General features: G+C 37.9%; 1 protein-coding gene across 4 annotated transcripts in view; it reads left to right on the forward strand.

The window, feature by feature from the left end:
* Positions 1-23,619, forward strand: part of RTN4 (reticulon 4) — an 80,093-nt gene that overhangs the window by 24,743 nt on the left and 31,731 nt on the right. The window contains exon 3 of one of the 4 annotated variants that reach the window (XM_045828178.1): positions 189-2,600. The exons of 2 other annotated variants lie outside the window; for them this stretch is intronic. In XM_045828178.1, the coding sequence (XP_045684134.1) occupies positions 189-2,600 (2,412 nt within the window). Of the gene's footprint in view, positions 1-188; positions 2,601-17,173; positions 17,429-23,619 lie in introns of those variants that run through there. One more of the 4 variants, XM_045828181.1, reaches the window with a different exon arrangement.

The following is a 23,619-nucleotide window of genomic DNA, read 5'->3' on the forward strand; positions in this document are numbered from 1 at the left end:
ATACACAGGTTTTATTGACAATAGCTTTAATTTTTAGTAATGATTTCAGTCTAGTTGTTTTCTATTAAATATCACATTTAATTTTAGTTAATAGTCTTTACTAACACTATTTTGAATCTGCAATAAAACTTGCATTACCTCTGAGAACACTGGCATTCTCTAACTTTCCTTTCTGTCCATGGTCACAGAAAAAATTATGGACTTGAAGGAGCAGCCAGGTAACACTGTTTCCGCTGGTCAAGAGGATTTCCCATCTGTCCTGCTTGAATCTGCTGCTTCTCTTCCTTCTCTGTCTCCCCTCTCAGCTGCTTCTTTTAAAGAAAATGAATACCTTGGTAATTTATCAGCAGTATTATCCACCAAAAGAACAATTCAAGAAACTTCAAAGGAAGCTTCTAAAGAGTTCCTAGAAAAGGCAAAAAATCCACTTGTAGACAAAGATTTCACAGAGTTTTCAGAATTGGAATACTCAGTAATGGAATCATCGTTCACTGGCTCTCCAAAAGCAGAACTTGCCACCACAGTAGCAAACCCTAGGGAAGAAGTAATTGTGAAGAATAAAGATGAAGAGGAGGATTTAGTTGGTAGAAACATCCTCCGTAATCAACAAGAGTCACCTGTAGCCCTTACTAACTTGATTAAAGAAGAGAACAAAATTGTGTCTCCAGAAAAAACAAAGGACAGTTTTAATGAAAAGGGAGTTCTAGCAGGAGCTCTGTTGAGAGAGGAATATGCAGACTTCAAACCCTTTGAGCAGGCCTGGGAAGGGAAAGGTACTAATAAGCAGTATAGCGATGTGCTGGCTACTGCAGATAAGATAGAGAGCAAGTTGGAGAGTACAGTGGACAAGAAGTGTTTTGCCGATAGTGTTGACCAAACAAATCATGAAAAAGATAGTGAAAGCAGCAATGATGATACTTCTTTTCCCAGTACACCTGAAGCCATGAAAGATGGTTCAGGAGCATACATCACATGCACCCCCTTCAACCCAACAGCAACCGAAAACATTTCAACAAACATTTTTCCTATGTTGGAAGATCATACTTCAGAAAATAAGACAGATGAAAAAAAAATAGAAGAAAAAAAGGCCCAGATTGTAACAGAGAAGAATAGTGGCACCAAGTCATTAAACCCTTTCCTTGTAGCAACACAGGGTTCTGAGGTAGAGTATGTCACAACAGATGATTTATCGAAGGTGCCTGGGGAGCTGGTGGCAAACATGCCTGAAGGTCTAACCCCAGATTTAGTACAGGAAGCATGTGAAAGCAAATTGAATGAAGCTACAGGTACAAAGATCGCTTTTGAAACAAAAATGGACTTGGTTCAAACATCAGAAGCTATGCAGGAGTCACTGTACCCTGTAGCACAGCTTTGCCCAACATTTGAAGAATCCGAAGCTACTCCTTCACCAGTTTTGCCTGACATTGTAATGGAAGCACCAGTAAATTCCATAGTTCCTACTGCTGGTGCTTCTGTAGTGCAGCCCGGCTCCTCACCATTAGAAGCTCCTCTTTCAGTTAATTATGAAAGCATAAAACTTGAGCCTGAAAATCCGCCACCATATGAAGAGGCCATGAATGTGTCACTTAAAATTAAGAAAGTATCAGGAACAAAGGAAGAAGTTAAAGAACCTGAAAGTATTACTGTAGCTGTTCAAGAAACAGAAGCTCCTTATATATCGATTGCATGTGATTTAATTAAAGGAACAAAGGTCTCTACTGAACCAACTGCAGATTTCTCTAACCATTCAGAAATAGCAAAGGCTGCACAGCCAGTTCCTGACCATTCTGAGCTAGGTGAAGATTCCTCACCTGATTCTGAACCGGTTGACTTATTTAGTGATGATTCAATACCTGAAGTTCCACAAAAACAAGATGAAGCTGTGATACTTGTAAAAGAAAATCTCATTGAAACTGCACCTATGTTAGAACAGGAAAATAAGGAAAAACTCAGTGCTTCACCACCACCTAAGGGGGGAAAGCCATATTTGGAATCCTTTCAGCCTAATTTAGACACCACAAAAGGTACCTCATCACCTGGTGAAGTTCCAACATTGACCCAAAAGGAGAAAACTCCTTTGCAGATGGAGGAGCTCAGTACTGCAATTTCTTCAAATGATGGCTTATTTATTGCTCAGGAAGCAAAAATAAGAGAGAGTGAAACATTTTCGGATTCATCTCCAATTGAGATCATAGATGAGTTCCCCACATTTGTCAGTCCTAGAACTGATTCCTCTAAATTAGTGAGGGAATACACTGACCTAGACGTAGCCCACAGAGGTGAGATTGCTAACACCCAGGGGGGAGTGGGGCCGTTGCCTTGCTCAGAATTACCACATGACCTTTTTTCCAAGAATGTACAACGTAAAGGTGAAGATGAAGTCCACGTCCCAGATGAAGTCTCCAAAGATAGGTCTGATATCTCAAAGGTTCCCATACTGCCTCCTGCGGTTCCTGCTTTGGCCACTCAAACAGAGATAGGTGATGTAGTTAAACCCAAAGTTCTTGTGAAAGAAGCTGAGAAAAAACTTCCTTCAGGTACAGAAAAAGAGAACAGATCACCATCTGCCATATTTTCAGCAGAGCTGAGTAAAACTTCAGGTAATCTGCCCATACATTGTTTTGTGCTTTCTTTCCACCTTTTGACTTCCCATGGAACATTCCACCACATTATGTGTAGTATGTTACATTCATGATGTCCAGCACATCCTATTGATAAGAGTGTTTTTCTGTCTCATTAAAGGTTTTAGTGCTTTTCCTACCCCTCTTGCATTCATCATTCACCCTTGCTCTTAACTTTTCCACACAATTATTTGTTGTTCATTTCTATATTGCCAGGGAACCAGAAAAAAATTTTTGTTAGAATTGGCTTCAGTGTTTATTTCTTTTCCTTTGCTTCAGTGTTTCCTGATAGCATGAAGGGCAAGAGGTATTAAAACAAAGTATTTGCAGATGCATTTACTTTTGCTTTCCCAGAATTAACTCTTCTTAAATTTTTAATAAAAGAACATTTCTATAACTTTTCTAATATTTCAGTATAATGCAGTATTTTCCAGAAATAGGTATAAAGTTATGCATACTGAGTAGTACACATTTTGTTGAAATGTGATTTTATTTTTTATTTTTTCTATTTTTTTAAATTTTAATCATTGTTCAAGTACAGTTTTCTCCCTTTTACTCCCATTCCAGCCCACCCACCAAACCCTCCCCACTTCCTTCTCATTACCACCCTTCCCCTAGTTTTTGTCCATGTGTCCTTTAAATTTGTTCCTGTAAACCCTACCCATTCTCCCCTGAAATTCCCTCTTCTCTCCCCTCTGGTCACTGTCAGTCTGTCCTCTATTTCAGTGTCTGTTATATTTTGCTTGTTTCTTTGTTTTGTTGTTTAGGTTCCTGTTAAAGGTGAGATCATATGGTATTTGTCTTTCACTGCCTGGCTTGTTTCGCTTAGCATAATGCTTTCCAGCTCCATCCAACCTGTTGCAAAGGGTAGGAGCTCCTTCTTTCTTTCTGCTGCATAGAATTCCATTGTGTAAATGTACCATAGTTTTTTGATCCATTCATTTACTGATGGGCATTTAGGTTGCTTCCAGTACTTGGCTATTGTAAATTGTGCTGCTATGAACATCGGGGTGCAAAGGTTCTTTTGTATTGGTATTTTAGTGTTCTTAGGATATAGTCCCAGCAGTAGAATCGCAGGGTCAAAAGGCAGATCCATTTTTAGTTTTCTGAGGAAGTTCCATATTGCTTTCCATAGTGGTTGTACCAGTCTGCAGTCCCACCAACAGTGCACTAGGGACCCCTTTTCTCCACAGCCTCTCCAACACTTGTGTTTGTTGCTTTGCTTATGATGGCCATTCTGACTGGTGTGAAGTGGTATCTTATTGTGGTTTTAATCTGCATCTCTCTGATAGCTAGCGATATTGAACATCGTTTCATGTGTCTTTGGATCTTCAGTATGTCCTCCTTGGAGAAGTGTCTGTTCAAGTCTTTTGCCCATTTTTTAATTGAGTTGCTTGTCTTCTTAGAGTGGAGTCGTGTAAGTTCTTTATATATTTTGGAGATTAAACCCTTGTCTGAGGTATCATTGGCAAATATGTTTTCCCATACAGTTGGTTCTCTTTTTATTTTGATACTGTGTTCTTTAGCTGTGCAGAAGCTTTTTATTTTGATGAGATCCCATTTGTTTATTCTTTCCTTTATGTCCCTTGCTCTAGGAGACATGTCAGTAAAGTTTCTGCATGAAATTTCTGAGACTTTCCTACCTACATTCTCTTCTAGGACTTTAATGGTGTCACGGTTTATATTTAAGTCTTTTATCCACCTTGAATTTATTTTTGTATAAGGTGTAAGTTGGTGCTTGAGTTTCATTTTTTTGCATGTAGCTGTCCAGTTCTCCCAACACCATTTGTTGAAGAGGCTATTTTTATTCCATTTTATGTTGCTGCTTCCTTTGTCAAATATTAATTGACTATAGAGACTTGGGTTTATTTCTGGGCTCTCTCTTCTGTTCCATTGGTTCATGTGCCTGTTTTTATGCCAGTACCAGGCTGTTTTGATTACAGTGGCCTTGTAGTATAGTTTAGTGTCAGGTATTGTGATCCCTCCTACTTTACTCTTCTTTCTCAAAATTGCAGCAGGTATTCGGAGTTGTTTATGGTTCCATATAAATTTTTGAAATGTTTGTTCTGTCTGTGAAATAAGCCATTGGTACTTTAATAGGTATTGCATTGAATGTGTAAATTGCTTTGGGTAGTATGGACATTTTGATGATATTAATTCTTCCAATCCATGAACACGGTATATATTTCCATTTGTTTGTGTCTTCCTTGATTTCTTTCCTCAGTGTTATGTAGTTTTCTGAATACAGTGAAAAGTGATTTTAAATTGAGGTATGCTTTTATGAATTTTTCTGAAAAGTACTGATTCTCATGTTTTCCTTTGACTCTACATCTCCCATTACTTGAGTTGTGTAAAGTGACTTGCATGTGTCTTTTTTATTTAGCATTCTGATTTAGTTGTGTGAAATATGTAGTGATTATGAGTGTATTACTGAATATACGTATGTAATGGAGATGGGTAGCACTACTGGCAGAGTCCAGTTTAGAAATTGTGGCCACAGTCTAAGGAAGAGGAGATTATGGACATTAACGCAGTGGAATGAGCATGATGACCTAGGGCTTGGTGTTTGATTCGACTTGGACATGAAAGATAAGGGGAGGCGCTAAAGATGACTCCACACATGCAAACACAAGGGCGGCAGTGTGCGAAACTGAGTTAAGGAATGTGAGGGAATGAAGTGGGTTTTAGGGAGAGAAGATAAAAAATACATTTTAAATATGTTGGTGTTAAGGTATCTAGGGGAAATTCAAGAAGTGATAGATACACGTGGGAAGCTATTGAGAGCGACTTTGCTTGTATGTGTATATTTGCCATGGGCTCAGGAATAGTAATTAAAGCTACAGATCAACTAGGGGAAACCACAAGAAGAGGAAGATATAAAGGTGGAAAGATTGCTCAGCATTATCACATACTAGCTCACTTAAGATAAGGATTGATCATTTATCAGAAAGAAGGGAAGGTGTTGGCCTGGCAGATAGTGTGAGTGGGCAACACTAGATCTGAGGACCCAGTGGAATTTGAGAAAATAGATACTCAATGTTGACAACTTTAAGAAGTTTGAGAACATGGAGAGTGTTAGCAGTGCAAGGGGGTGGAGTTACGGGGCTGAGGAAGAGTGCCCCCCAATTTTTTAAAGAAATTGGAGTAGATGTCTAATTGAAGGTGCATGCAGAGAGTCAGGAGGGGAGGGAATGAGGTCAGGAACTCAGGTGGAGGAATTAGCTTATAGAGGAGGGAGAATTTTGAAGGGCTTTGATTCTAGTGAATAAAAGGAAAGTGATGGGTGTTGATACTGCTAGTGTTTTGTAGCTGGAAGTTGAGGGCTTGTTTACCTTTATTCTTTAAAGCCGTGTGGTAGGTCATTGCTGAGAAGGAACTGTGCCGTGCTTGGGTGGAAGAGGCCTGAAATACCTTCTGAGTAGGGACTCAAAGGTGCTGCAGGAAGAGCGCGGTCAGGTGGAAGGATGGTCTGAGCAGTAAGGTGGTGGCTTTGCTTTAACAGTGCCCAGTAGCCTCAGTTCAGGAAGGCAACTGCTGTCACTGACTCAAGGTTGTGTTCGCCCAATGGAAAGACAGCGTGAAAGGAGTTGAAGATAATAAAATAGCAAGAGAGTAATTTAAAGTGATGGGTTTTGTCTAAGTTGAAGAATGTAAAGAGGAGAGGATAAAGAGTCGGTAGATAAGAGAATAGAAGATCAAAGCAGGAGAGGTCCAAATTATATCTAAGAGCCAAGGGTAGTAGTAATAAATACGAATACCAGAATGAAAGGTGGCTTGCAGTCAAAGTAGGATTGTGTGTGTGTGTTAGAGGTTGAATTTATAATTCCAGGTTGTTAATGGCCAAGGTCTGGCCTCTCAAGGCAACGGCTAAACCTGAGTGGTGTGAAGGTTGCTAGAGGTAAAGTCAGGTGAACCATGAGACCAAGATGTTGGACTGCTCTTACACATGACACTGGAATCACCTGGGATGATAGCGGGACTTGGGGTGGACAGGAAGATTAGGAGCTAGGGACAAGAGACTTCAGTCAAGGACTATGAGGCAACCAGCAGGATGGTGGATGGAAGCAGTAAGGAAAGATAAAGAATGACATCGCTGAATGTCTGAGACTTGGGGCCGAGGCCTCAGAAGCAGGGGTCTAGAAGCAGTATTCGTGAGCAAGAAGGTACTGACTTCCCTTCCTCACCTTCCTGGTGGCAGGGTTTCAGAGAATAATCCATCTTCATTGGAGAGTTCCACAGGGAAGGCGGTATCCTCAAGGAAGAGCCAGGTTTCAGTGAAGGGAAATAATGGAAGGAAGTGTTCAATAAAGTTGAAGATTAAGGGGGGGGATGGTTCTCAGAGTAATGGAGGTTTCTAACAGCAAGATAAACTGGTTAGGGGAAAACAGTGAGAAGAATCTGAGCCGCCCATAGCAGTGTGGAGACGACAGTGCGGGCGAAGACCTGGGGTAAAAAGACGGAGACTGAGACAGAGTCCTGCCCTCATGCAACTTCCGGTTGGTGTAACATTTCAAAATATATGTTGATATTTTTTAATAAGATTTATCATGAAAAAATATCAATAAGGGATCAAATTCTGCATCATAATATTTTGCCCATCTCCTTTACAAAATCAGTCTTTGCTCCCAAAATTAAACTTGAAAAAAATAAAAATAGTACAAAGAATGTTGTACACTCTTCATCTAAATTTACCCTTTAACATTTTTCCCCATTTGCTTTAGCGTTTATGATCTGTCATTCTACAGATAACTAGATATGGGTACACAAATACATCTATATTTTTCCTGGACCATTTGAGAGTAAGTTATATGACATTGTTTTATCCTAACTACAGGATCCGGCACAAATAACGCCCCTATTTTATGACAAAATCTTTCATTACAAAATCATAAACTTGTAACTCTGTAACATAACAATATCACACTCAAGCACACCATACGACATTTTAGGTGAAATGTTCAAATCAAAACTATAAATTATTACACCTATATTATTACCCTACCAACCACACTCAAGCAGGCCTTACTTCTGCTGGACCCTGTATTTTAAAAGGGGATGGTACTCTCTTATATACCCTCAGTCCGGCTTTTAACTTCATAAGTTCACATTGACACAATACTTTTTTTAAATCTACCGTTCATATTCTGGTTGTGTTATGACCTCATAATGTCCTTTATTAGTGTCCTCTACTACAAAATCCAGTCCAGGGCTAACTTTTACATTTAGTGGTCATGTTGCTCTTGGCTCCTTTAATCCTGAACAATTCTAGTCGTTATCTCTTAGGACATTAACATTTTTGAAGAACAGAGGCTCTTCTCCCTTTCAATTTTTTTTTAGATTTTATTTATTTTTAGAGAGGGGAAGGGACAGAGAAAGAGGGAAACATCAATGTGTTGGTTGCCTCTCTCGCACCCCATGCTGGGGACCTGTCCTGCAACCCAGGCATATGCCCTGACTGGGAATCAAACCAGTGACCCTTTGGTTTGCAGACTGGTGCTCAATCCTCTGAGTCATACCAGCCAGGGCTCCTTCTCCCTTTTTACTAGAACATTTCTCATTTTGCATTTGTCAGATGTTTCTTAGTGATTAGATTGAGGTTATGGATTCATGGTGAAAATGAAGAGGATATGTAATGCCCTCATGTTATTATATTTGGAGATACCCACTATCCATCAGTCCCTCATTGATGTGGTTAATTTTGTTCTACTGGTCAAAGTGGTCCCTGATTTCCTTATTGTGTCATTAGACTTTCTTCCTCCCTTACAACTTACAGTCTGAGGGGTGACACTTGGAACACCATGTAAATATCCTGCTCCTCATCAAAATTTCCCCCCTAGATTTATATCCATAGGTGATTCTCACTGGAGTCAATCTTCATCAGTAAGTCTACAAAGTGATAATTTTTGAATTCTAACATTCCTGTACTTATCAGTCAGGCCTTGGCATTTTACTGTTATAAGAGCCCCCCTTTTTCCATGAATTAATTAATTAGTTAACTATCAGTATAGATCCATGGATTTCTATTTTATTCTCAGTGGTTTATGTCTCATTACTTATGTTGGTTGTAAATTGTCCCAGATTTGGAGGATCCCACTTCAAGTTGGCGCAAGGACATGCAGCTCTCCTGTTTTGAGGGGGGATAGTGGAGCACTTCTTTCTTTTGTAAAATGACAAAATGTAGGCTTACCTTATGCCTACACAGAATCATGCCACGTCTTCAATGATCCCTCCCTGATTTCTCTTAGTGGGGAATAGTATTAGAGATCAAGAGCAGGACCTAGTTGTGCTCCTCACTACTGTGGGGTCTCCCCATTTTAGCCCTTGCAGTGGACAGAGCTAGAAAATGCTTATATACGTCCATACATACAAGTAAACATAAGCACATACATGTATTTATGAAATCATGAATTCTCCCGGATACCTTCAGTCCCTTCCCAGAGAATTCTTTCTTCCCTCATTTCACATTGGTATGTTCCTTCTACAGTGAAAACTCTGTTCCTAACACTGCCAAAACACTGAGTCATTTGCTTAATACTTTAATGCATCTAAAACAGTTTTAGACCACTTTCAAATATCATTATAATAAACATAATAAAAGAATTCAGGATCGTTTTGCAAACCTCCTTCTCCCAGCCTTGCCCAAGACTGAATGCACATTGTTGAATAGAAGTTACTTGGATTAGTGCCCCCTTCTTCCTTTTTCCACCTTTAGTGTGGTTATAATATTTATTTGAAATACAGCTAGATAATTTGTTTCCAAGAAAAGAACCTGGATTTTCATTTTACCTGGGAAGGGGAGACTGCCATTTATGGGAAATCTAAGCACCAAGCACGTTCACGTATTCATTGCATTTAGTCTTCACCGAAATCTGAAAGAAGGAACCAATTTATTGATGTCAAAACCTTAGTCTAGGGATGTTAAGTAACTTACCCAAGGTTTTACATAGTAAATATTATAGTAAGCACAATACTTTGGAGCTTTACAGTGTTGCAGACATTGGGCTTTCTTACATATATTCGTTCTTATACAATTCCACAAAGATCCTTTTTCCAACAGGTGAAGAACAGGGACTCCAACATAGGTTTTGGTCCCCTCTCAGGTGTTTCCCCATTTTGGAATGAGCAGTTACTGTTCTAATTTTGGTAGATAACCAAGGTGCTATTTTTATTACCTACCTGTTGTGGTAGGGGTATTAATAAATGCAAGACATTTTTTAAAAGTCCAGAAAGTTGGTTACCATGTACTTTTTTCTAACGTGGTCTTCCATAGGCAGGGGTGTCCGAGCGAGGGTCACATTCTGTGGCTCCCTGTGGAGACTGAGTAACCCTGTAGTGAGGGACAGCCGCTATGTGTTTGGTGGTTCCCTGGGAAAGAAAGGTGCTAACGTCTCCTGTCCAAACCGCAGAGAGCTAGACTTCCAGATAGTGATTGCTTAATGTGTGTGTGTTGATTGCTTCGTTTGCCACTAAAGCATACCATATTTTCAATTCATAATCAGGATATAGATTGTTCTGCTGGTCTGTTAGAACTATTGGTGAGTGAAGTGTAAATCAACTACAAAATGATTATTTATTATATGTAAACTATGTGATATATAAGAATAATCAAGTAGTATTGCCATAAAAAAGAACTCACTTTGAAAGGGCCCATTTATCTAGGTAAAGAATTAAAATTTATCCTTTGCAAATTTATATATATATATACATACACACATATGTTTTATGTTTATATTTAAATGTGTTCACAAATAAGCTTTTTTGATGGTGTTTGTGGCTAAAAACTTTTTTTATATTTTAAGAACTTATAAAATATTTACTATATTGCCTTTGAGCTTTCTTACTAAAGAATTGTAGATGCAGTGGTACCTCAGGTACTCACCAGCTTCAGAACTTGTCAAACCTGGTACTCGTCCCATTTTGATGAGAAAAAATGTTTCAGTGCTTGGTGCTTGCTTGTTACCCATCACACTTGCTAGAATTTGTATGAGTCGGGACGCCATCCCGCAAGAGAAAATGCTTCATCTATCAGAACAAAATAACGATGAGTACCGAGATACCACTGTATTAAGGTTTGGTATTTTCATTAAAAATATTTTTAGTGAGCATATTTAGGACATTTTAAAAAAAAAAATCCTGATTCGAGGGTTTTTGTTTTTTTTTAGAGGAGAGAGGAAGGGAGAGGGAGAGAGCAAGAGAGACTGAGGGAGTGGAGGGGGGAGAGAAACATGGATGTGAGAGAGGAACATGGATCAGTTGCCTCTCATCTGCATCACAACCTACATATGTGCCCTGACCAGGAATCAAACCCCCAACTTTTGGTGTAGGGGACGATGCTCCAGCTAACTGAGCCACCCATCCAGGACTTTGGGACACTTTTAAATAATTATTAGTTGGACTTTGTTGAAAACGGTGAGCAGTTTATATAGTAAAAGTAAGAAATTTAAGTATTCAGAAGAAATTGTTTCATAAATTGAATAGAGATACCTTCAACTGGAAGGCTTTTAGTAAATGCACAATGTAGCTAAATTAACAACTGACTGTTATTAAAGGAATCATCATATTTACTTAACATGCGGCATTGTCATTAGTGAGGATTCATTTAGTGCTTACAAATTGAAAATAAATATGAAATACTTATTTTTAGTTTACCATAAAATATAGATACTGCTAAATGTATGATTGAAAGAACTATATCTGGGACATTTTACAGACCTGAGTTTTAATCTGGGCATTATCACTTGTTAGCTGTATGACCTTGAGCAGATATGTTGATCATTCTGAGCTTCAGGAATTTTGGTAGTTCGAATTTCTGTCAAGGATCCGGTGACGCTCAGTGAAGTCAGGGTGGCAGTACATGAAGCATCTGAAGTAATACGTGCTCATTGTAAAATCTGAGAAATAGAAAAAACACTGAGATGAATGTAATTTGTAATTGTATTGTCCAGACATAATCATTATTAATATTTTAGAATATATTCTAGTTTATTTTCTGTGCCTGTGGGTACTTTACAAATGCAGTGAAAAATACGTTTTACCAAATTGGGATTATATTTTACATATTGTTTATAACTTTAAAAAAATTAGTAATATATAATGCCAACATTTCTATTGTCTTTATTCTTCTGCCATATGATTTTTTAATGCTTAGTGTTCCTTGGTTATTGGATATATAGTGGAACCTTGATTCTCGGCTTAATTCATTCTGGAAAACTGTTTGAGAAGTGATTTGTTTGAAAATCAAATCTCCTTTGTCACCTGAGAGATGCATGGCAGGTAGGACAGGTATCAGCGTGAAAGGGTTGTTGGGTAGAGGATCAAGACCTGAAGTTTTGTCAAACAACTGCGGCATTTTTTTTTTCCATGAACAGCTTGGTTGAGAACAGAATTGTTCAAGAACCAAGATATTCAAGAATTAAGATTTGACTGCAGTTTAATCAGTTTGCTGTTGTCAGACCCTTAAATTGTCTCCCAATTTTTAAATTTATAAATAATTCTATTACTAACCTGTTTACATTTAAATATGTTTTACATATCTCTGAATTATTCTTTCCTACAAATTACTACAAATAAAACTCTAGGTACATAGTTATGGGCATTTTTAAGAGTTTTGAAAAAATTGACTATCAGAAAAGTACTACCCTTTTAACAGTAAGAAAACATCCTTTTCTCTATTATCACCAGTTGATTTTTTTGGGGATAGATAATACTTTCTTTTACATTATACAAAATTCAAAAAGTACAGTAATAGTAGGTCTGCCTGTTCTAAGTAGACACTTAGCGCTCCTTCCTAGAGTCACTTACATGACTTACTTGTTAATGGATTCTTCCAGACATTCTGTACTTGCCATTAAAAAAAAAAAGCGTTTATGAGTTTGATAGGTTAAAGTGGTATGTTGCTGTTTTGAGTTTTGGTTACTAGTGAAGGTGAGCATGTTCCATATATTTACTGGCTGTTTGTATTTGGTGTGTGTGTATGAATTGCCTGTTCATATACTTTGCCCATTTTAAAATTAGATGTTCATTTCTAATTCTGAGAGTGTTTTATATACAAAGAATGGAAACCCTTGTCGTGTTACATTTGCCCTCAGTTTTCTAAAGAATTTTTATTTTGCTTTACATTTCAGTGGACATTTTAAGTTTGCAAATAGGAAAAACTATAACTTATTTATAGGTTCATTTTTACATTTAATTCTGATTTATTTAAAATTGATTTTGAATTCCAGTCAGAGATCGTTTTATCTTAATGCTTTTTGGTGGTGAAATTGTCTTCCTATTCCCATCATACTGTAATCTAGTTCCTGAGTACCTGGAAGCAATCCTAGGGAAGACAGGAGCGCTGGGAATACCGGAAACTGAGGGGGGGCGGGGCGCCCCTCCCCCCTGTGCACACCCTGAGTTGGACCATCAACTGTATTCTGGGCGTTGGCGCCATCTAGTGTTGTAGATGGAACATGAAGACTGCGGAATGCTCTATAATTGACCATATGGAATATATTCAGTTGGGTAGAGAAATTGAGTTGTGGATATTTGATTCACACTACAAGTGACTTTATAAAAGGATTTTGAATCTCAACACATTGCACTGAATCAAACAAATGCTTGAATCATGCTGTTACCAATGTTATGAAACGACCTTAAGGATTCCCCCAGACCTGTGTTCTTTAATGAGAACTTAAAGGTTTGAAGGTTTCAGAGCCTAATGGCTATTAGTTTTAAATCCAAATTTAAAGACGTTTTGGCTCTTTTGCAATATCTGTATATGTATTTTAGATTATAATACAAGAAGTCAGCATTTTTGTAGTTTTTATTGAATAGTATCACTTTCAACTTCTTTACAGGTTTTAGTATTCATTTTTTAGCAACTTATGTGAAATTGTTTACAGACTCTAAAATGCTTATTTTTTTGACATTTTAACTTGTATTGTCATTCATTTTCTAGACTAAAGTATTACTCCATTTCTTAAGATTCAATTCAGAATTAATGTTGAAGTGCTATAATTTAGTCCATAGAGGGCATTATATTACAGCATATTAACAGTGCTGTTTGTACCTTCAGTAATGAGACGTGTAGTTTCATAGCTCAGAATAATAAAATTTTGAAGTTCAAAACTGTATAGCTATAAATGTTTATTTTTTAAAAAAGAGGGCTGTTTTCTATTACCATAAGTGGAAATAATTATTTTAGCTATCAAGAATTATATACAAGCAATCCTCAGTTTAGAGTGGTACTTTCAATCCAAGTGACTGTCTCTTTCCCACTTTATTTCTTTTTATCTCTGAACATCGTAAAGAAAACAAAGCAAAATAAAGCCTGGATTTTTCTGGGGTTCAGAAGAAGAGAAAGGAAAGAAATGGAAAAGGAAGAATCTTGGGAGGACTGGCTAGGGCAGACCTACAGCTTACATATCGCTGCCTATTCCAAACTACAGCCTTGTGATGTCTGAAATCCTGCCACTTGGATACGATCACACACACACACACACACACACACACACCACCACCACCACCACCACCACCACCACCACCACCACCACCACCACCACCACCACCCCCCCCCCTAGGATCGTAGAGAGAGGAGTTTTTAAATTCTTCAGTAGGAATCAATATAATTGTGTCATGTTCCTACTAATGAGAGCTGTGTACTAAGAGAAGGAGAGTTTTCATTGGAGACAGGAGAAGAGAAAGACTGCAGGCAGTTTTAGAGCATGGTTAGAAGGCAGGGATGTGTTTGAGGAAGTTCTCCCTATTGGTTTTTGTCGTGCTTGGAGGCAGTATTTGGGGATATGGAGATCGAGGAGTGGAAAGTTGCTGAACATGAACTTTGAACATTTTGTTTCAAAAGTTTTGCGTAAGGCTGATTTTGAATTTAGGAAAAGGAAACTATCTCCTCCCCTCCCCCTTCTCAGCAATACAAAGTAGGACTTACAATTTAGACACACTGTTATTTACTTGCATTATAAATAAAGCTCTCTTCTGTTGTCATCTCCTTCGAAATCCTTCCTTTTAAGAGGAGATAGGTTCCTATCCTAAATAATCAAAGTGCTGTTTTGCAAGTTGGGATTATCTGCTCTATTTGAAAATTGTCATTGAAAATTTTTCCTTTGTTAAATATTTGAAGGAAAGCAAAATCAATGATAAGTTTTTTAAAAAAACAGATTTATGTCCTTTATTTGTCTGTGAAGTTGGGATTTAATGTGGAATAAGACCTATATATATAAACTATCCATATATAAATAAATTTATCTCAGCTGGAGAATAATAGAGCTTATATAGCAAAGGACAATAATTTGTGTATATATAGGCACTTCTAGTTTGAAGGGTATTGGGTTATTGCCTAGAATTAGATAGTTCAATATGTGTGCTTTCTTAGATGTGGTTTAAAGGTGTAGTTTGAGTGTTATTTTTAGCATGACACAAATGGTAAATAGGTGGGGCTTACACAGGGCCTACTTTTTGTCAGGCACTGTCCTAAGTAAGGGCTTTTGCAAACAAACACTAATTCATTTGATCTTTACAATAAGCATAGCCCATATGGCTTTATATTTTTAATAAATCTGTCTCATCAAAATTTAAAATTTAAGCACTTTTTTTTGCTTAGCTTACCAAACTTAAAACAACTCTAGTTTTAAAGCTTTTCTAAGAAAGAAATGAGCAAAATTTCAGTTGATTTATATGAGCTAGTTTTCCCCGTGAGCTTAATAATAGCCTGAATTGCAAAGCCCATATAAGTTAAAGAATTAGATATTCCTGTGTAAAGTTAAACTTCCAGGGCTCCTACTTTGACTTTTTAATCTGCCAGGGGAGCTATTAAGTACAGTTAATGTTTAGATGAATGGGTATAACTAGACATTCTTGCCTTCTCAGACTGTTTTTTAAAATTGTTGAACCAAGTTAAGTACCAGAAGATGTGAATGGTATGGAAATCTTTTTTTCCCCTCCCTCCTGTTTGTGTAGTAATCTCTGACTTGAAAACTGTTCGGGTGTTGTTTTTGAATGCTTTACTCTAACACTAAAGTATTTATTGGCCTTCAGTTTTATGGGGTTCATTACTAGGAAATGTTTTGCACTTACTGAATAGCTGGGGATTTCAGACTGTTTTACTGTGAGGCCAGGCATTTTCAGCTGTGACCTGACTTGGTGGCAGGGTTCTGAAATCGCACATTACACAAGGGTTCAGGGAATAAAGTTTAATGTTAAATATTAGCTTGAGCTGAGAATATGGACATTTTTAAAAAAATTATTTTGCTTTATGTTTGGAGTTAGAGAAGCAGTTAGATAAATAACTGAATCATTGATATTCAGGCTACTTCTGTTATTGACGATTTTGTAGGATTTTGCAGCCCACGTAGTTTCATCTATTTCCAGAAAATATATCTATTTTAGTGTAGCTGTCTTGTCTTGAGAAGTATGTACTTTTGTACATAGGCTATATATATATTTATTTTATATGCCGTCATATCACACATCTTAAAATATTTTAGCTGATTTGTCATTATGTATTGCCTCTTCTGCTTAGTCAGATGGTAGCCTCTGTTAACACAGTTGTGGAATATTAGTAAAGACTAATGTTCTGCACTGGAATTAACGCCAGTTTTATGAAGTCAAACAATTTTAGAAATTCTGTACATAGATTTGTTTTTGTGTGTTTATCAGTAAAATTTGAGTTTGGTCTTATATCATTTTCCCAGGGCAGATAATGGTAATTAGTACACAAATATTTCTCAAGCTAAAAGTCTTATCAATAGTTTGTGCAGCAGTGTCTAATAGATAATTATTAAATGATTAAGTTGGAGCAGGTGATGATTCAGAATAAGTTCAACTCTCTGAATTTCCATAATTGTTAGAAGAAGGAAAAATAGCATTGCATTAGAAAGATGAGACTGTTGAAACTGAATTAAAACTTTTTTTATTGAAGTTGCATATATTAAATGATTTGGCTTTGTGATTCTCTGCACACACACACGCGCGCGCGCACACACATACACACACACACACACACAATGCTGAATGCTTTAAGCATTTATAAACTTAGGAGAACGTAAAAAGAGACTCAGCATTTCCCAGGCTTGAAATGTAAGCTGTCAGTTACCCTTGAAACAAAAGCTGTTGCAGCTTTTCTGTAGTGCATCTGGAGGGCAGATCATGACAACATGGGCGATCAGAAGAAATATTTAAATGACTAGGGTATATCTGCTTTTTAATCTTCTGAATATTGAGCCTCTGAAATTCCTATGTGGTGAGTAATAATATTTCTATGCATAAACTTTGTAATCAGTCCATTTTTATCTTAACAGGCAACCATTGATTTTAGAGTTTTAAATGAAACTGAAAACCAGCAGTATAATTCACCCATTTCTCAAAATGAAACAAGACCAAGAACTGTACATGGTCTTAAGCTTACTTCAAATACATTCATTGGTTAACTGCCCAAAACACCCTCTTTCCTTTCTTTCGGTAGGCTGCCCCTCCCCCCTGCAAAAGTAGCTTCATTTGCTATGAGCAGCAAGCAAAAGACTAGAACAATAAACAGAAAGAAGGCAATAGTGCCTGAGTATTAGTAGCCTAGTTACAGATTGCACTGCGTCAGACTTGCTCCACACCCAGAAGACGTCAGGTGACTCCAGTCCTGCTGCAGTTGTGCAGCAGAGGATCTGCAGGCTCGTGTTGAGGAAACAGATATTTCATGTCTCAGAGGGTGGATTTTTGCAGCTGCGGCCTCTCTGTTGGTATGCATAATTGATCCTTGCATCTGGAGGGCAGATCGTGACAAGACATGGACGGTCAGAAGAAGAATTGGAAGGACAAGGGTATATCTGCTTTTTAATCTTCTGTTCAGTTTTTTTGTGCGTGTGACCAGTAATATATTTCTATGAATAAGCTTTGCAATGTAGATATATGTTGAACTGAAAGTGAAACCTATGAAAGGTTTAAGAGTAAAGGATTAAAACAGCTATTTCAAGTGTTTTTACATTTGGTTGTGTGAGAAAATGTCATGCTGTTCTTTTTCTCTGGCATTCGATCTCGTCTTTGCAGTCCTATCGTTGATTTGGTTCTGTGCAATCTTGCACATTTTAAACAGTGTAGTTCTAACACATTTCATCTGATGCTTACTTCAGTGTGATAAATCTACATAGCTGTCTTTGTATTTCATAACGACGTATTTTCTGTGTCTAAATATTTTTTTAAGAAGCTGACTTGGTGTAGTTGAAATTCTATCCAAAGGTTTGTAGGTAGCAGGACACTGCGTTTGCAATAAGCCTGTTTTCTTCTTTGGGAATCTTATTGAGCCTGTAAAATTACTACCAGCCTCCTTTTAACTAGATTACATTTTTTGTATATCTTGAAATAGTTAAAATATATACATAGTAGTTTGTAATACATGTCTATATTTAAGACACTAACCTTCATCCTTATAATAACCAATCATTGATCTCGAGCCTCTTTCCTCCCCTCTTGAAAGCCTAGATCCTTTCAAGTCTCAGTGGATCGTTGTGTAAGAATTTAAGCTATAAGTGGTAAAATGTTGACTGTAATGAATATTTTAAAATTAATCTGTAGGTGGTTAAAGGTGCCATTTTAAAAAAATAGAAGGTGGTAGGCTGGGTATATCTTGATTACTTATAATAAATTATCTTTAAAATCATTAGAGCTATTAAGTGGTCCAACTAGGTATTCCACACACAAGCAAGTTTTATAATTTTTTAAAAAATATATCCTTTACAACAGGATTGGTAATAATGTTTCTAAAAGCAATGTGTGGAGCTAATTTCAGTAATCTTCACAATATCCTTTAAATAATTTGTTTAATAAAGAAATGTGGGGGAAAGGTGAGTTTAAGATTGAGTTCATATTGAGATATACAACTTAATAGAAGAAAACAGTAAAAACTTTGAATTTTTATCTTTATGGTTTCTTTACATGTGAATTCAATAAAGGGTTTTTCTTCATCCTTCTGACCATTGGCATTACAAAGTAAATTGATACACTAGTTTTTGATAAGGAAAAATAATGAAAACGCATTAAACACAGGCTTTAAACATAGGTGAAATGTCATATTAGGGCCTACTCTGAAACTATTAAGGTTCTATATTAATTATTTAAATCTTACTCCATTTAATAACACCATAAGTTCTTTATTTGCTGAACTACTCTAGGGATATTTTGTGACATGAAAAGTTAAGCCATATTATATTAGATATTTGTTTTCTTTTTAGGCACTAAATATAAAATCAAATTTACCCTTAAATGTTTCTGGGGATCCTCACTTTGTATGTAAATATAATGGCCTAATATTTTTTAGTTCTGTTCTTTGGGTTTTTTACTTGGTAAGACTAACTTTACCTATTTTTCTGATTCATTGTTAAAGTTATAATTTAGTATTTTCTTCAGCAGCAGCTAGTTTTAATGTTGTAGGTTATATGTTATGACTTAAATGAAAATCGGCGAGAAGCTGAAACTGACATGGAATGAGGTTTTCCTCATTTTATGAAGAGCGTGTGATAGAGAAAAGAATCTCACCTAGGCTGTAGTTATATTTTTAAAAATATGTTTAGGTCCATATTTTTTTTACTGTGCCTCCTAGCACCCCCTCCCCCCGCCCTCGTAAGCACCGTGATTGGAACATACCCAGTCTCCTAGTGGTGGTGAAGTGTATCTCGTATGAGTAAGTATAATGATACAATAGGAGTGAGAGGTACTCTCATTTCAGTGCTTAAAGTCATTTGACATTTTTGTTTTGGTTTTTGGTTTTTACACTGATTAACTGGTTTTTAAGATATGGTAGGTATCCTTTGGGCTAAGACCAGTACTGATAATTTGTGTTCTTTACATATTTTTCATCTTGGATTGTCTATTCTTAGCAGGACACTTAAAAAAGTGAAAGCTGCACAGTACTTGGTTATTGGTTGTATGGAAAGTGTTGATTAAGACAAACAAAAGATTTTGCAGAGCTTAAAATAAGAAGGAACGGGTAGGTAGGTGTAGGGGGGCGAGAATGATGTAACCACTAAACAGTGTATTAACTGAGACACCAAATGGAGCTTTCTGGGTAGGACAGAATATTTATAGGACAGTAGTTGAAAGATAAGATTGGTATGATTAAAAAAGATTACAAGATCTAGGTCAGGTTTCCTCAAACTTCCCTGAAGAGGAGAATCACCTGGTGATTCTTAAAAATACAGGTTCCTGTGACCATACACTCAGACACACCAAATCGGAACTTAGAGTTGAAGGGCCTGCAATCTGTATGCTACACATGCTGGTATAATTCATGTTAAAATCAGGCAAATTTAGACCCTGAGTCTAGGTGTTAAGTTTCTGTTCTGGCATGTTTTGATTTGGGCCAGAGTAAGACCCTTAGTTTTCTTATTTGCATGATTTGTAGGCTCCCAGTGCTGATGTTCTCTGGTTTTATAAAGATACTTTGGGACAGACTGTGGAAGACACGGGGTTTCGGACTTTATCATGAAGGAGATAAAAAGCCTTTGGAAGTTTTAAAGAAGATAATAAAATGATGCAGGTTTGAAAAACTGGTTTGGTACTGTGTAAAGTCAGTTGGAAAAGAACTCAGAGACAAAACAGGATGACTGTGTGCCCAGATTTAAAGCAAATAAGTGCCTCGACTTGGCCTGAAATAGGAATGAAGAGGAAGTGACAGATTTGAGAAAGAAGGAATACTTGGCATAGATTTGTGGGACTAGGGTGAGGGAGGGACTCAAAAGGACAAAATGAAATTTCAGTCAGACATTGAATTTTGACTAAAACATTGGCAATGCTGGCACATTAGTATGTGTAGAAATAGAACTAAAGGAGGTAGAAATGACGTCAGGTTCAGTTTTAGAAACTTCCAACATGAAGGGAGGATAGAACATTTCTGAAGCTCAGAGAAAGGACAGGGTTAATGGTAAAGAACTGGGAATCGAATCTAAAGTGAGGCAAATGAATACTGTGAGGATACAGCAGTCCCTGTTTGTCTGTGGGAGGACATTCCAAGACCCCCAGTGGATGCCTGAAACCAGGGATAGCACCAAACTCTACATAGTACTGTTTTTTTCTTATGCATACCTACACTAAAATTTTATTTATAAACTAGGCACAGTGAGAGATTAACAGCAATATCTGATAATAAAATGGAATAATTATAACAATATACAGAAATGAAAGGTATGTGAATGCGACCACTCATTTTAGGGGACCCCTTGCTGAAGTCTGTGTACAGGCCCAGTGCTTTCTGGCACAACACGTGGCTGTCGGTCGGAACGTATTTTCTGTTCCTGCCTTCCACACACATATTTAATGCCTTTTCCATTTCAGCTAAGGCCTTACCACACACTCTGGTCGTAACTTTTGCAGTTTGAGGTGTGATAATAAAACCAGCACAAATTTGTTTTTCCTTCACAATTTCACAGATGGAAGAAGATTTGGTCTTATCAGAGATCCCAACAACCTCAGCATACTTTTTTTTTTCCTTAATAAGCCAAGAATTTTTGCCTTTTCACTTAAGGAAGGCGCTTTGAGGCTTTGGCACATCCAAATTGCTAGCATTGCTCAAGCTCTTGTGCTTTCAGGCCATTATTAAGTAAAGTGAAGGTTACTTGAGTGGAGACCCCTCAGTGGCTCTGTTAACCAACATGGCTACTGAGTGACTAAAAGGCAGGTGGCGTAGGCAACGTGGATATGCTGGACCAGGGGATGGTTCGTGTCCTGGGCAGGATGGGGAGGAGGTGGAGCAGGATGCACGCGATTTCATCGTGCTACTCAAATTGGTGTTCAGTTTAAAACTTAGCATTTATGTGTGGAATTTTCCATTTAATATTTTCAGACTGCAATTGATGTTGGGTAACAAACCACGGATAAGGCCAGACCACTGTATTTGCATAGAAAGAACTGAAGATTAGCGAAGGAAAGCCTAAAACCAACTTTGTGAGGATGCACACGAAGCACCAGGAAAGACCAGAAGTTATAGTCAGGTTAGGGCAGTACAATTTCACCGATACTAAGCGGGGAGAGAATTTTCAAGAAGGAATGAGTGGTTAAATACTAGGGAAACTGTTTGATATGAAGATTGAGAAGTGTTTGTGGACCCTGTTGAATATCAGGAATATGTGCACCTCTGTCCATTATTACTAGCACCTTTTGGATTTGGCAGTTAACATGCTACAGGTGTGACCTTTGAGAGACGTTTCTGTAGGATGGGCATAGAAATGTTTCTAGAATTGGAATTAATTTTGACTATGCTTTAAGGTACAGTAGCTTTGGGCCACTTCTGGAGTATACTTCCTCACAGAGGTTCTTGTCGGGCTCCCTGATTTTCACTTTGATAAGCCACCCACCATTTCTTCGACAGCTGAAGGGTACTTGTGTGCATGGGTGTAGGTGTGTGTGCACTGACATCAGGCAGAGAGGGGCCAGGGTCTTGCTGATTGAAATAAATGCTTTCTTAACCCTTGGGAATGCCTTCCCCCCACAACACACTTCCCCACAAAAAAGCCTGAGAAGGGAACTTCAGCCTTAGCCAATTGACAGACCTGTTGAGTAGAGAAAGGCCCCTGCTTTCAATTCGAAACTAAGTTGAAACCCTGTCGTCAGGCCTTCATCGCTTCATGGACAGTGGTTTTGGTGTTCATGTTTAACATTGTGTATGTGTTGGGGGGAATAGGGTCCATTTTGTTCCATTTCCCCAATGGGGAAATACCTTTCATTTAAAAAATACTCCACATTGTTTTAGTGTTTTTAGTATTCTATGTACTACTAATCCCACACAATTAAATACTCAAGTTTTTCCTAAAGTTTTGCAAGTATAAACAATGCTAAAATGAATATAGTGGAGTGTAAATTTTGTTTTTCACCCGTGCTTATTCCTAACTTGCCGGGTTACAAAATTTAGCCTTTTGTTGCAGAACTGCCGTCCAGAAAGGTTGTGCAGAGAACTCTGGGAGTGCCTGTCCTGAAACCTTGGCCAAGCAAGATTCAATACTATGTATGCATTTCTGATGGTTTCAGCTCTTTCCGAGGTAGCTGTTGGTCAGTTTTTAAGTGAATTACTTGATGAGAACCAGGTTTACCTTAAAAAGAGGGAATTGCAAATGTTCTCTCCTAAATGGCTTCAAGTCCTCTGTGGGGAAGTGGTGAGAGCAATGGTGGAAGCAGCCTCTCGCTTCTGCTTACCCGAGTCTGGGTACTCCCGTTTCCTCCCCGGGACTCCCAGCCGGTTTGTCCACTGAACCCTGTGTTTCACAACCAAGTTAATCTTCCGGGAATGTTCCTCTAATGATAGCACTTAAGGAGCTTTTCTTTACTTCTCAAATAAAGTTTATTTTACACCGTCTAACCTGGACTTTTCAAAGGCATTCCAGGTTGGGTCTCAAACCTCATGATCCCATCTCCCATTACTTGGGCTGCAGCCACACCGAAGGGCTGGTCCTCTAACTTGCCTGTCCTTTCGCCCTGTCGCCCCACTTCACTTTGTCCAAGTCGTACTTCTCAGAGGCCCAGGCCTGCCTCCGTGGTGACTTGGCCTCTCAGCGGAGGTGATCCAGGTTCCTCAGAACTCCCATGTCTTGGTTTTCATTTTGTGGTGTTTATTACAGTTACTTGTATGTGTATCTTGGCTCTTTTCCTAGTCTGTAAATTCTTTGAGGGCAAGAACAGTGGGCTCATGGCCTCATCACTAGGTCTCCTTGTTGACTTTGTACAGCTTCTTCATAAAGGAAGAGGCTGAAAGCTCTGATGTTCTGCTAGGGTTAGTTCTGCCTTCGAACCCTGTACATACATTCTTGGAGATTTTTAAAAATGTTTTTTCAAGTGGAAGAAATAAGAAAAGGGATTTCCTACCTTACCCCTTCCTAGAGGAGGAGTTAAATCTCTTAAGCAACCTTTTATAAGTCCAGAACTTCAGATGATAACTTGGAGACAAGTCATTTTTTCCAACTTTCTCACTTTATAGGAACCCAAGAAAACTAAAGGGATTATTTGTTCAGGACCAAATAGCTTCTGGCCT

The sequence above is a fragment of the Phyllostomus hastatus genome, unplaced genomic scaffold, assembly GCF_019186645.2.
Source record: "Phyllostomus hastatus isolate PE091 unplaced genomic scaffold, TTU_PhHast_1.1 phas_scaffold_78, whole genome shotgun sequence".
Taxonomy (NCBI): domain Eukaryota; kingdom Metazoa; phylum Chordata; class Mammalia; order Chiroptera; family Phyllostomidae; genus Phyllostomus; species Phyllostomus hastatus.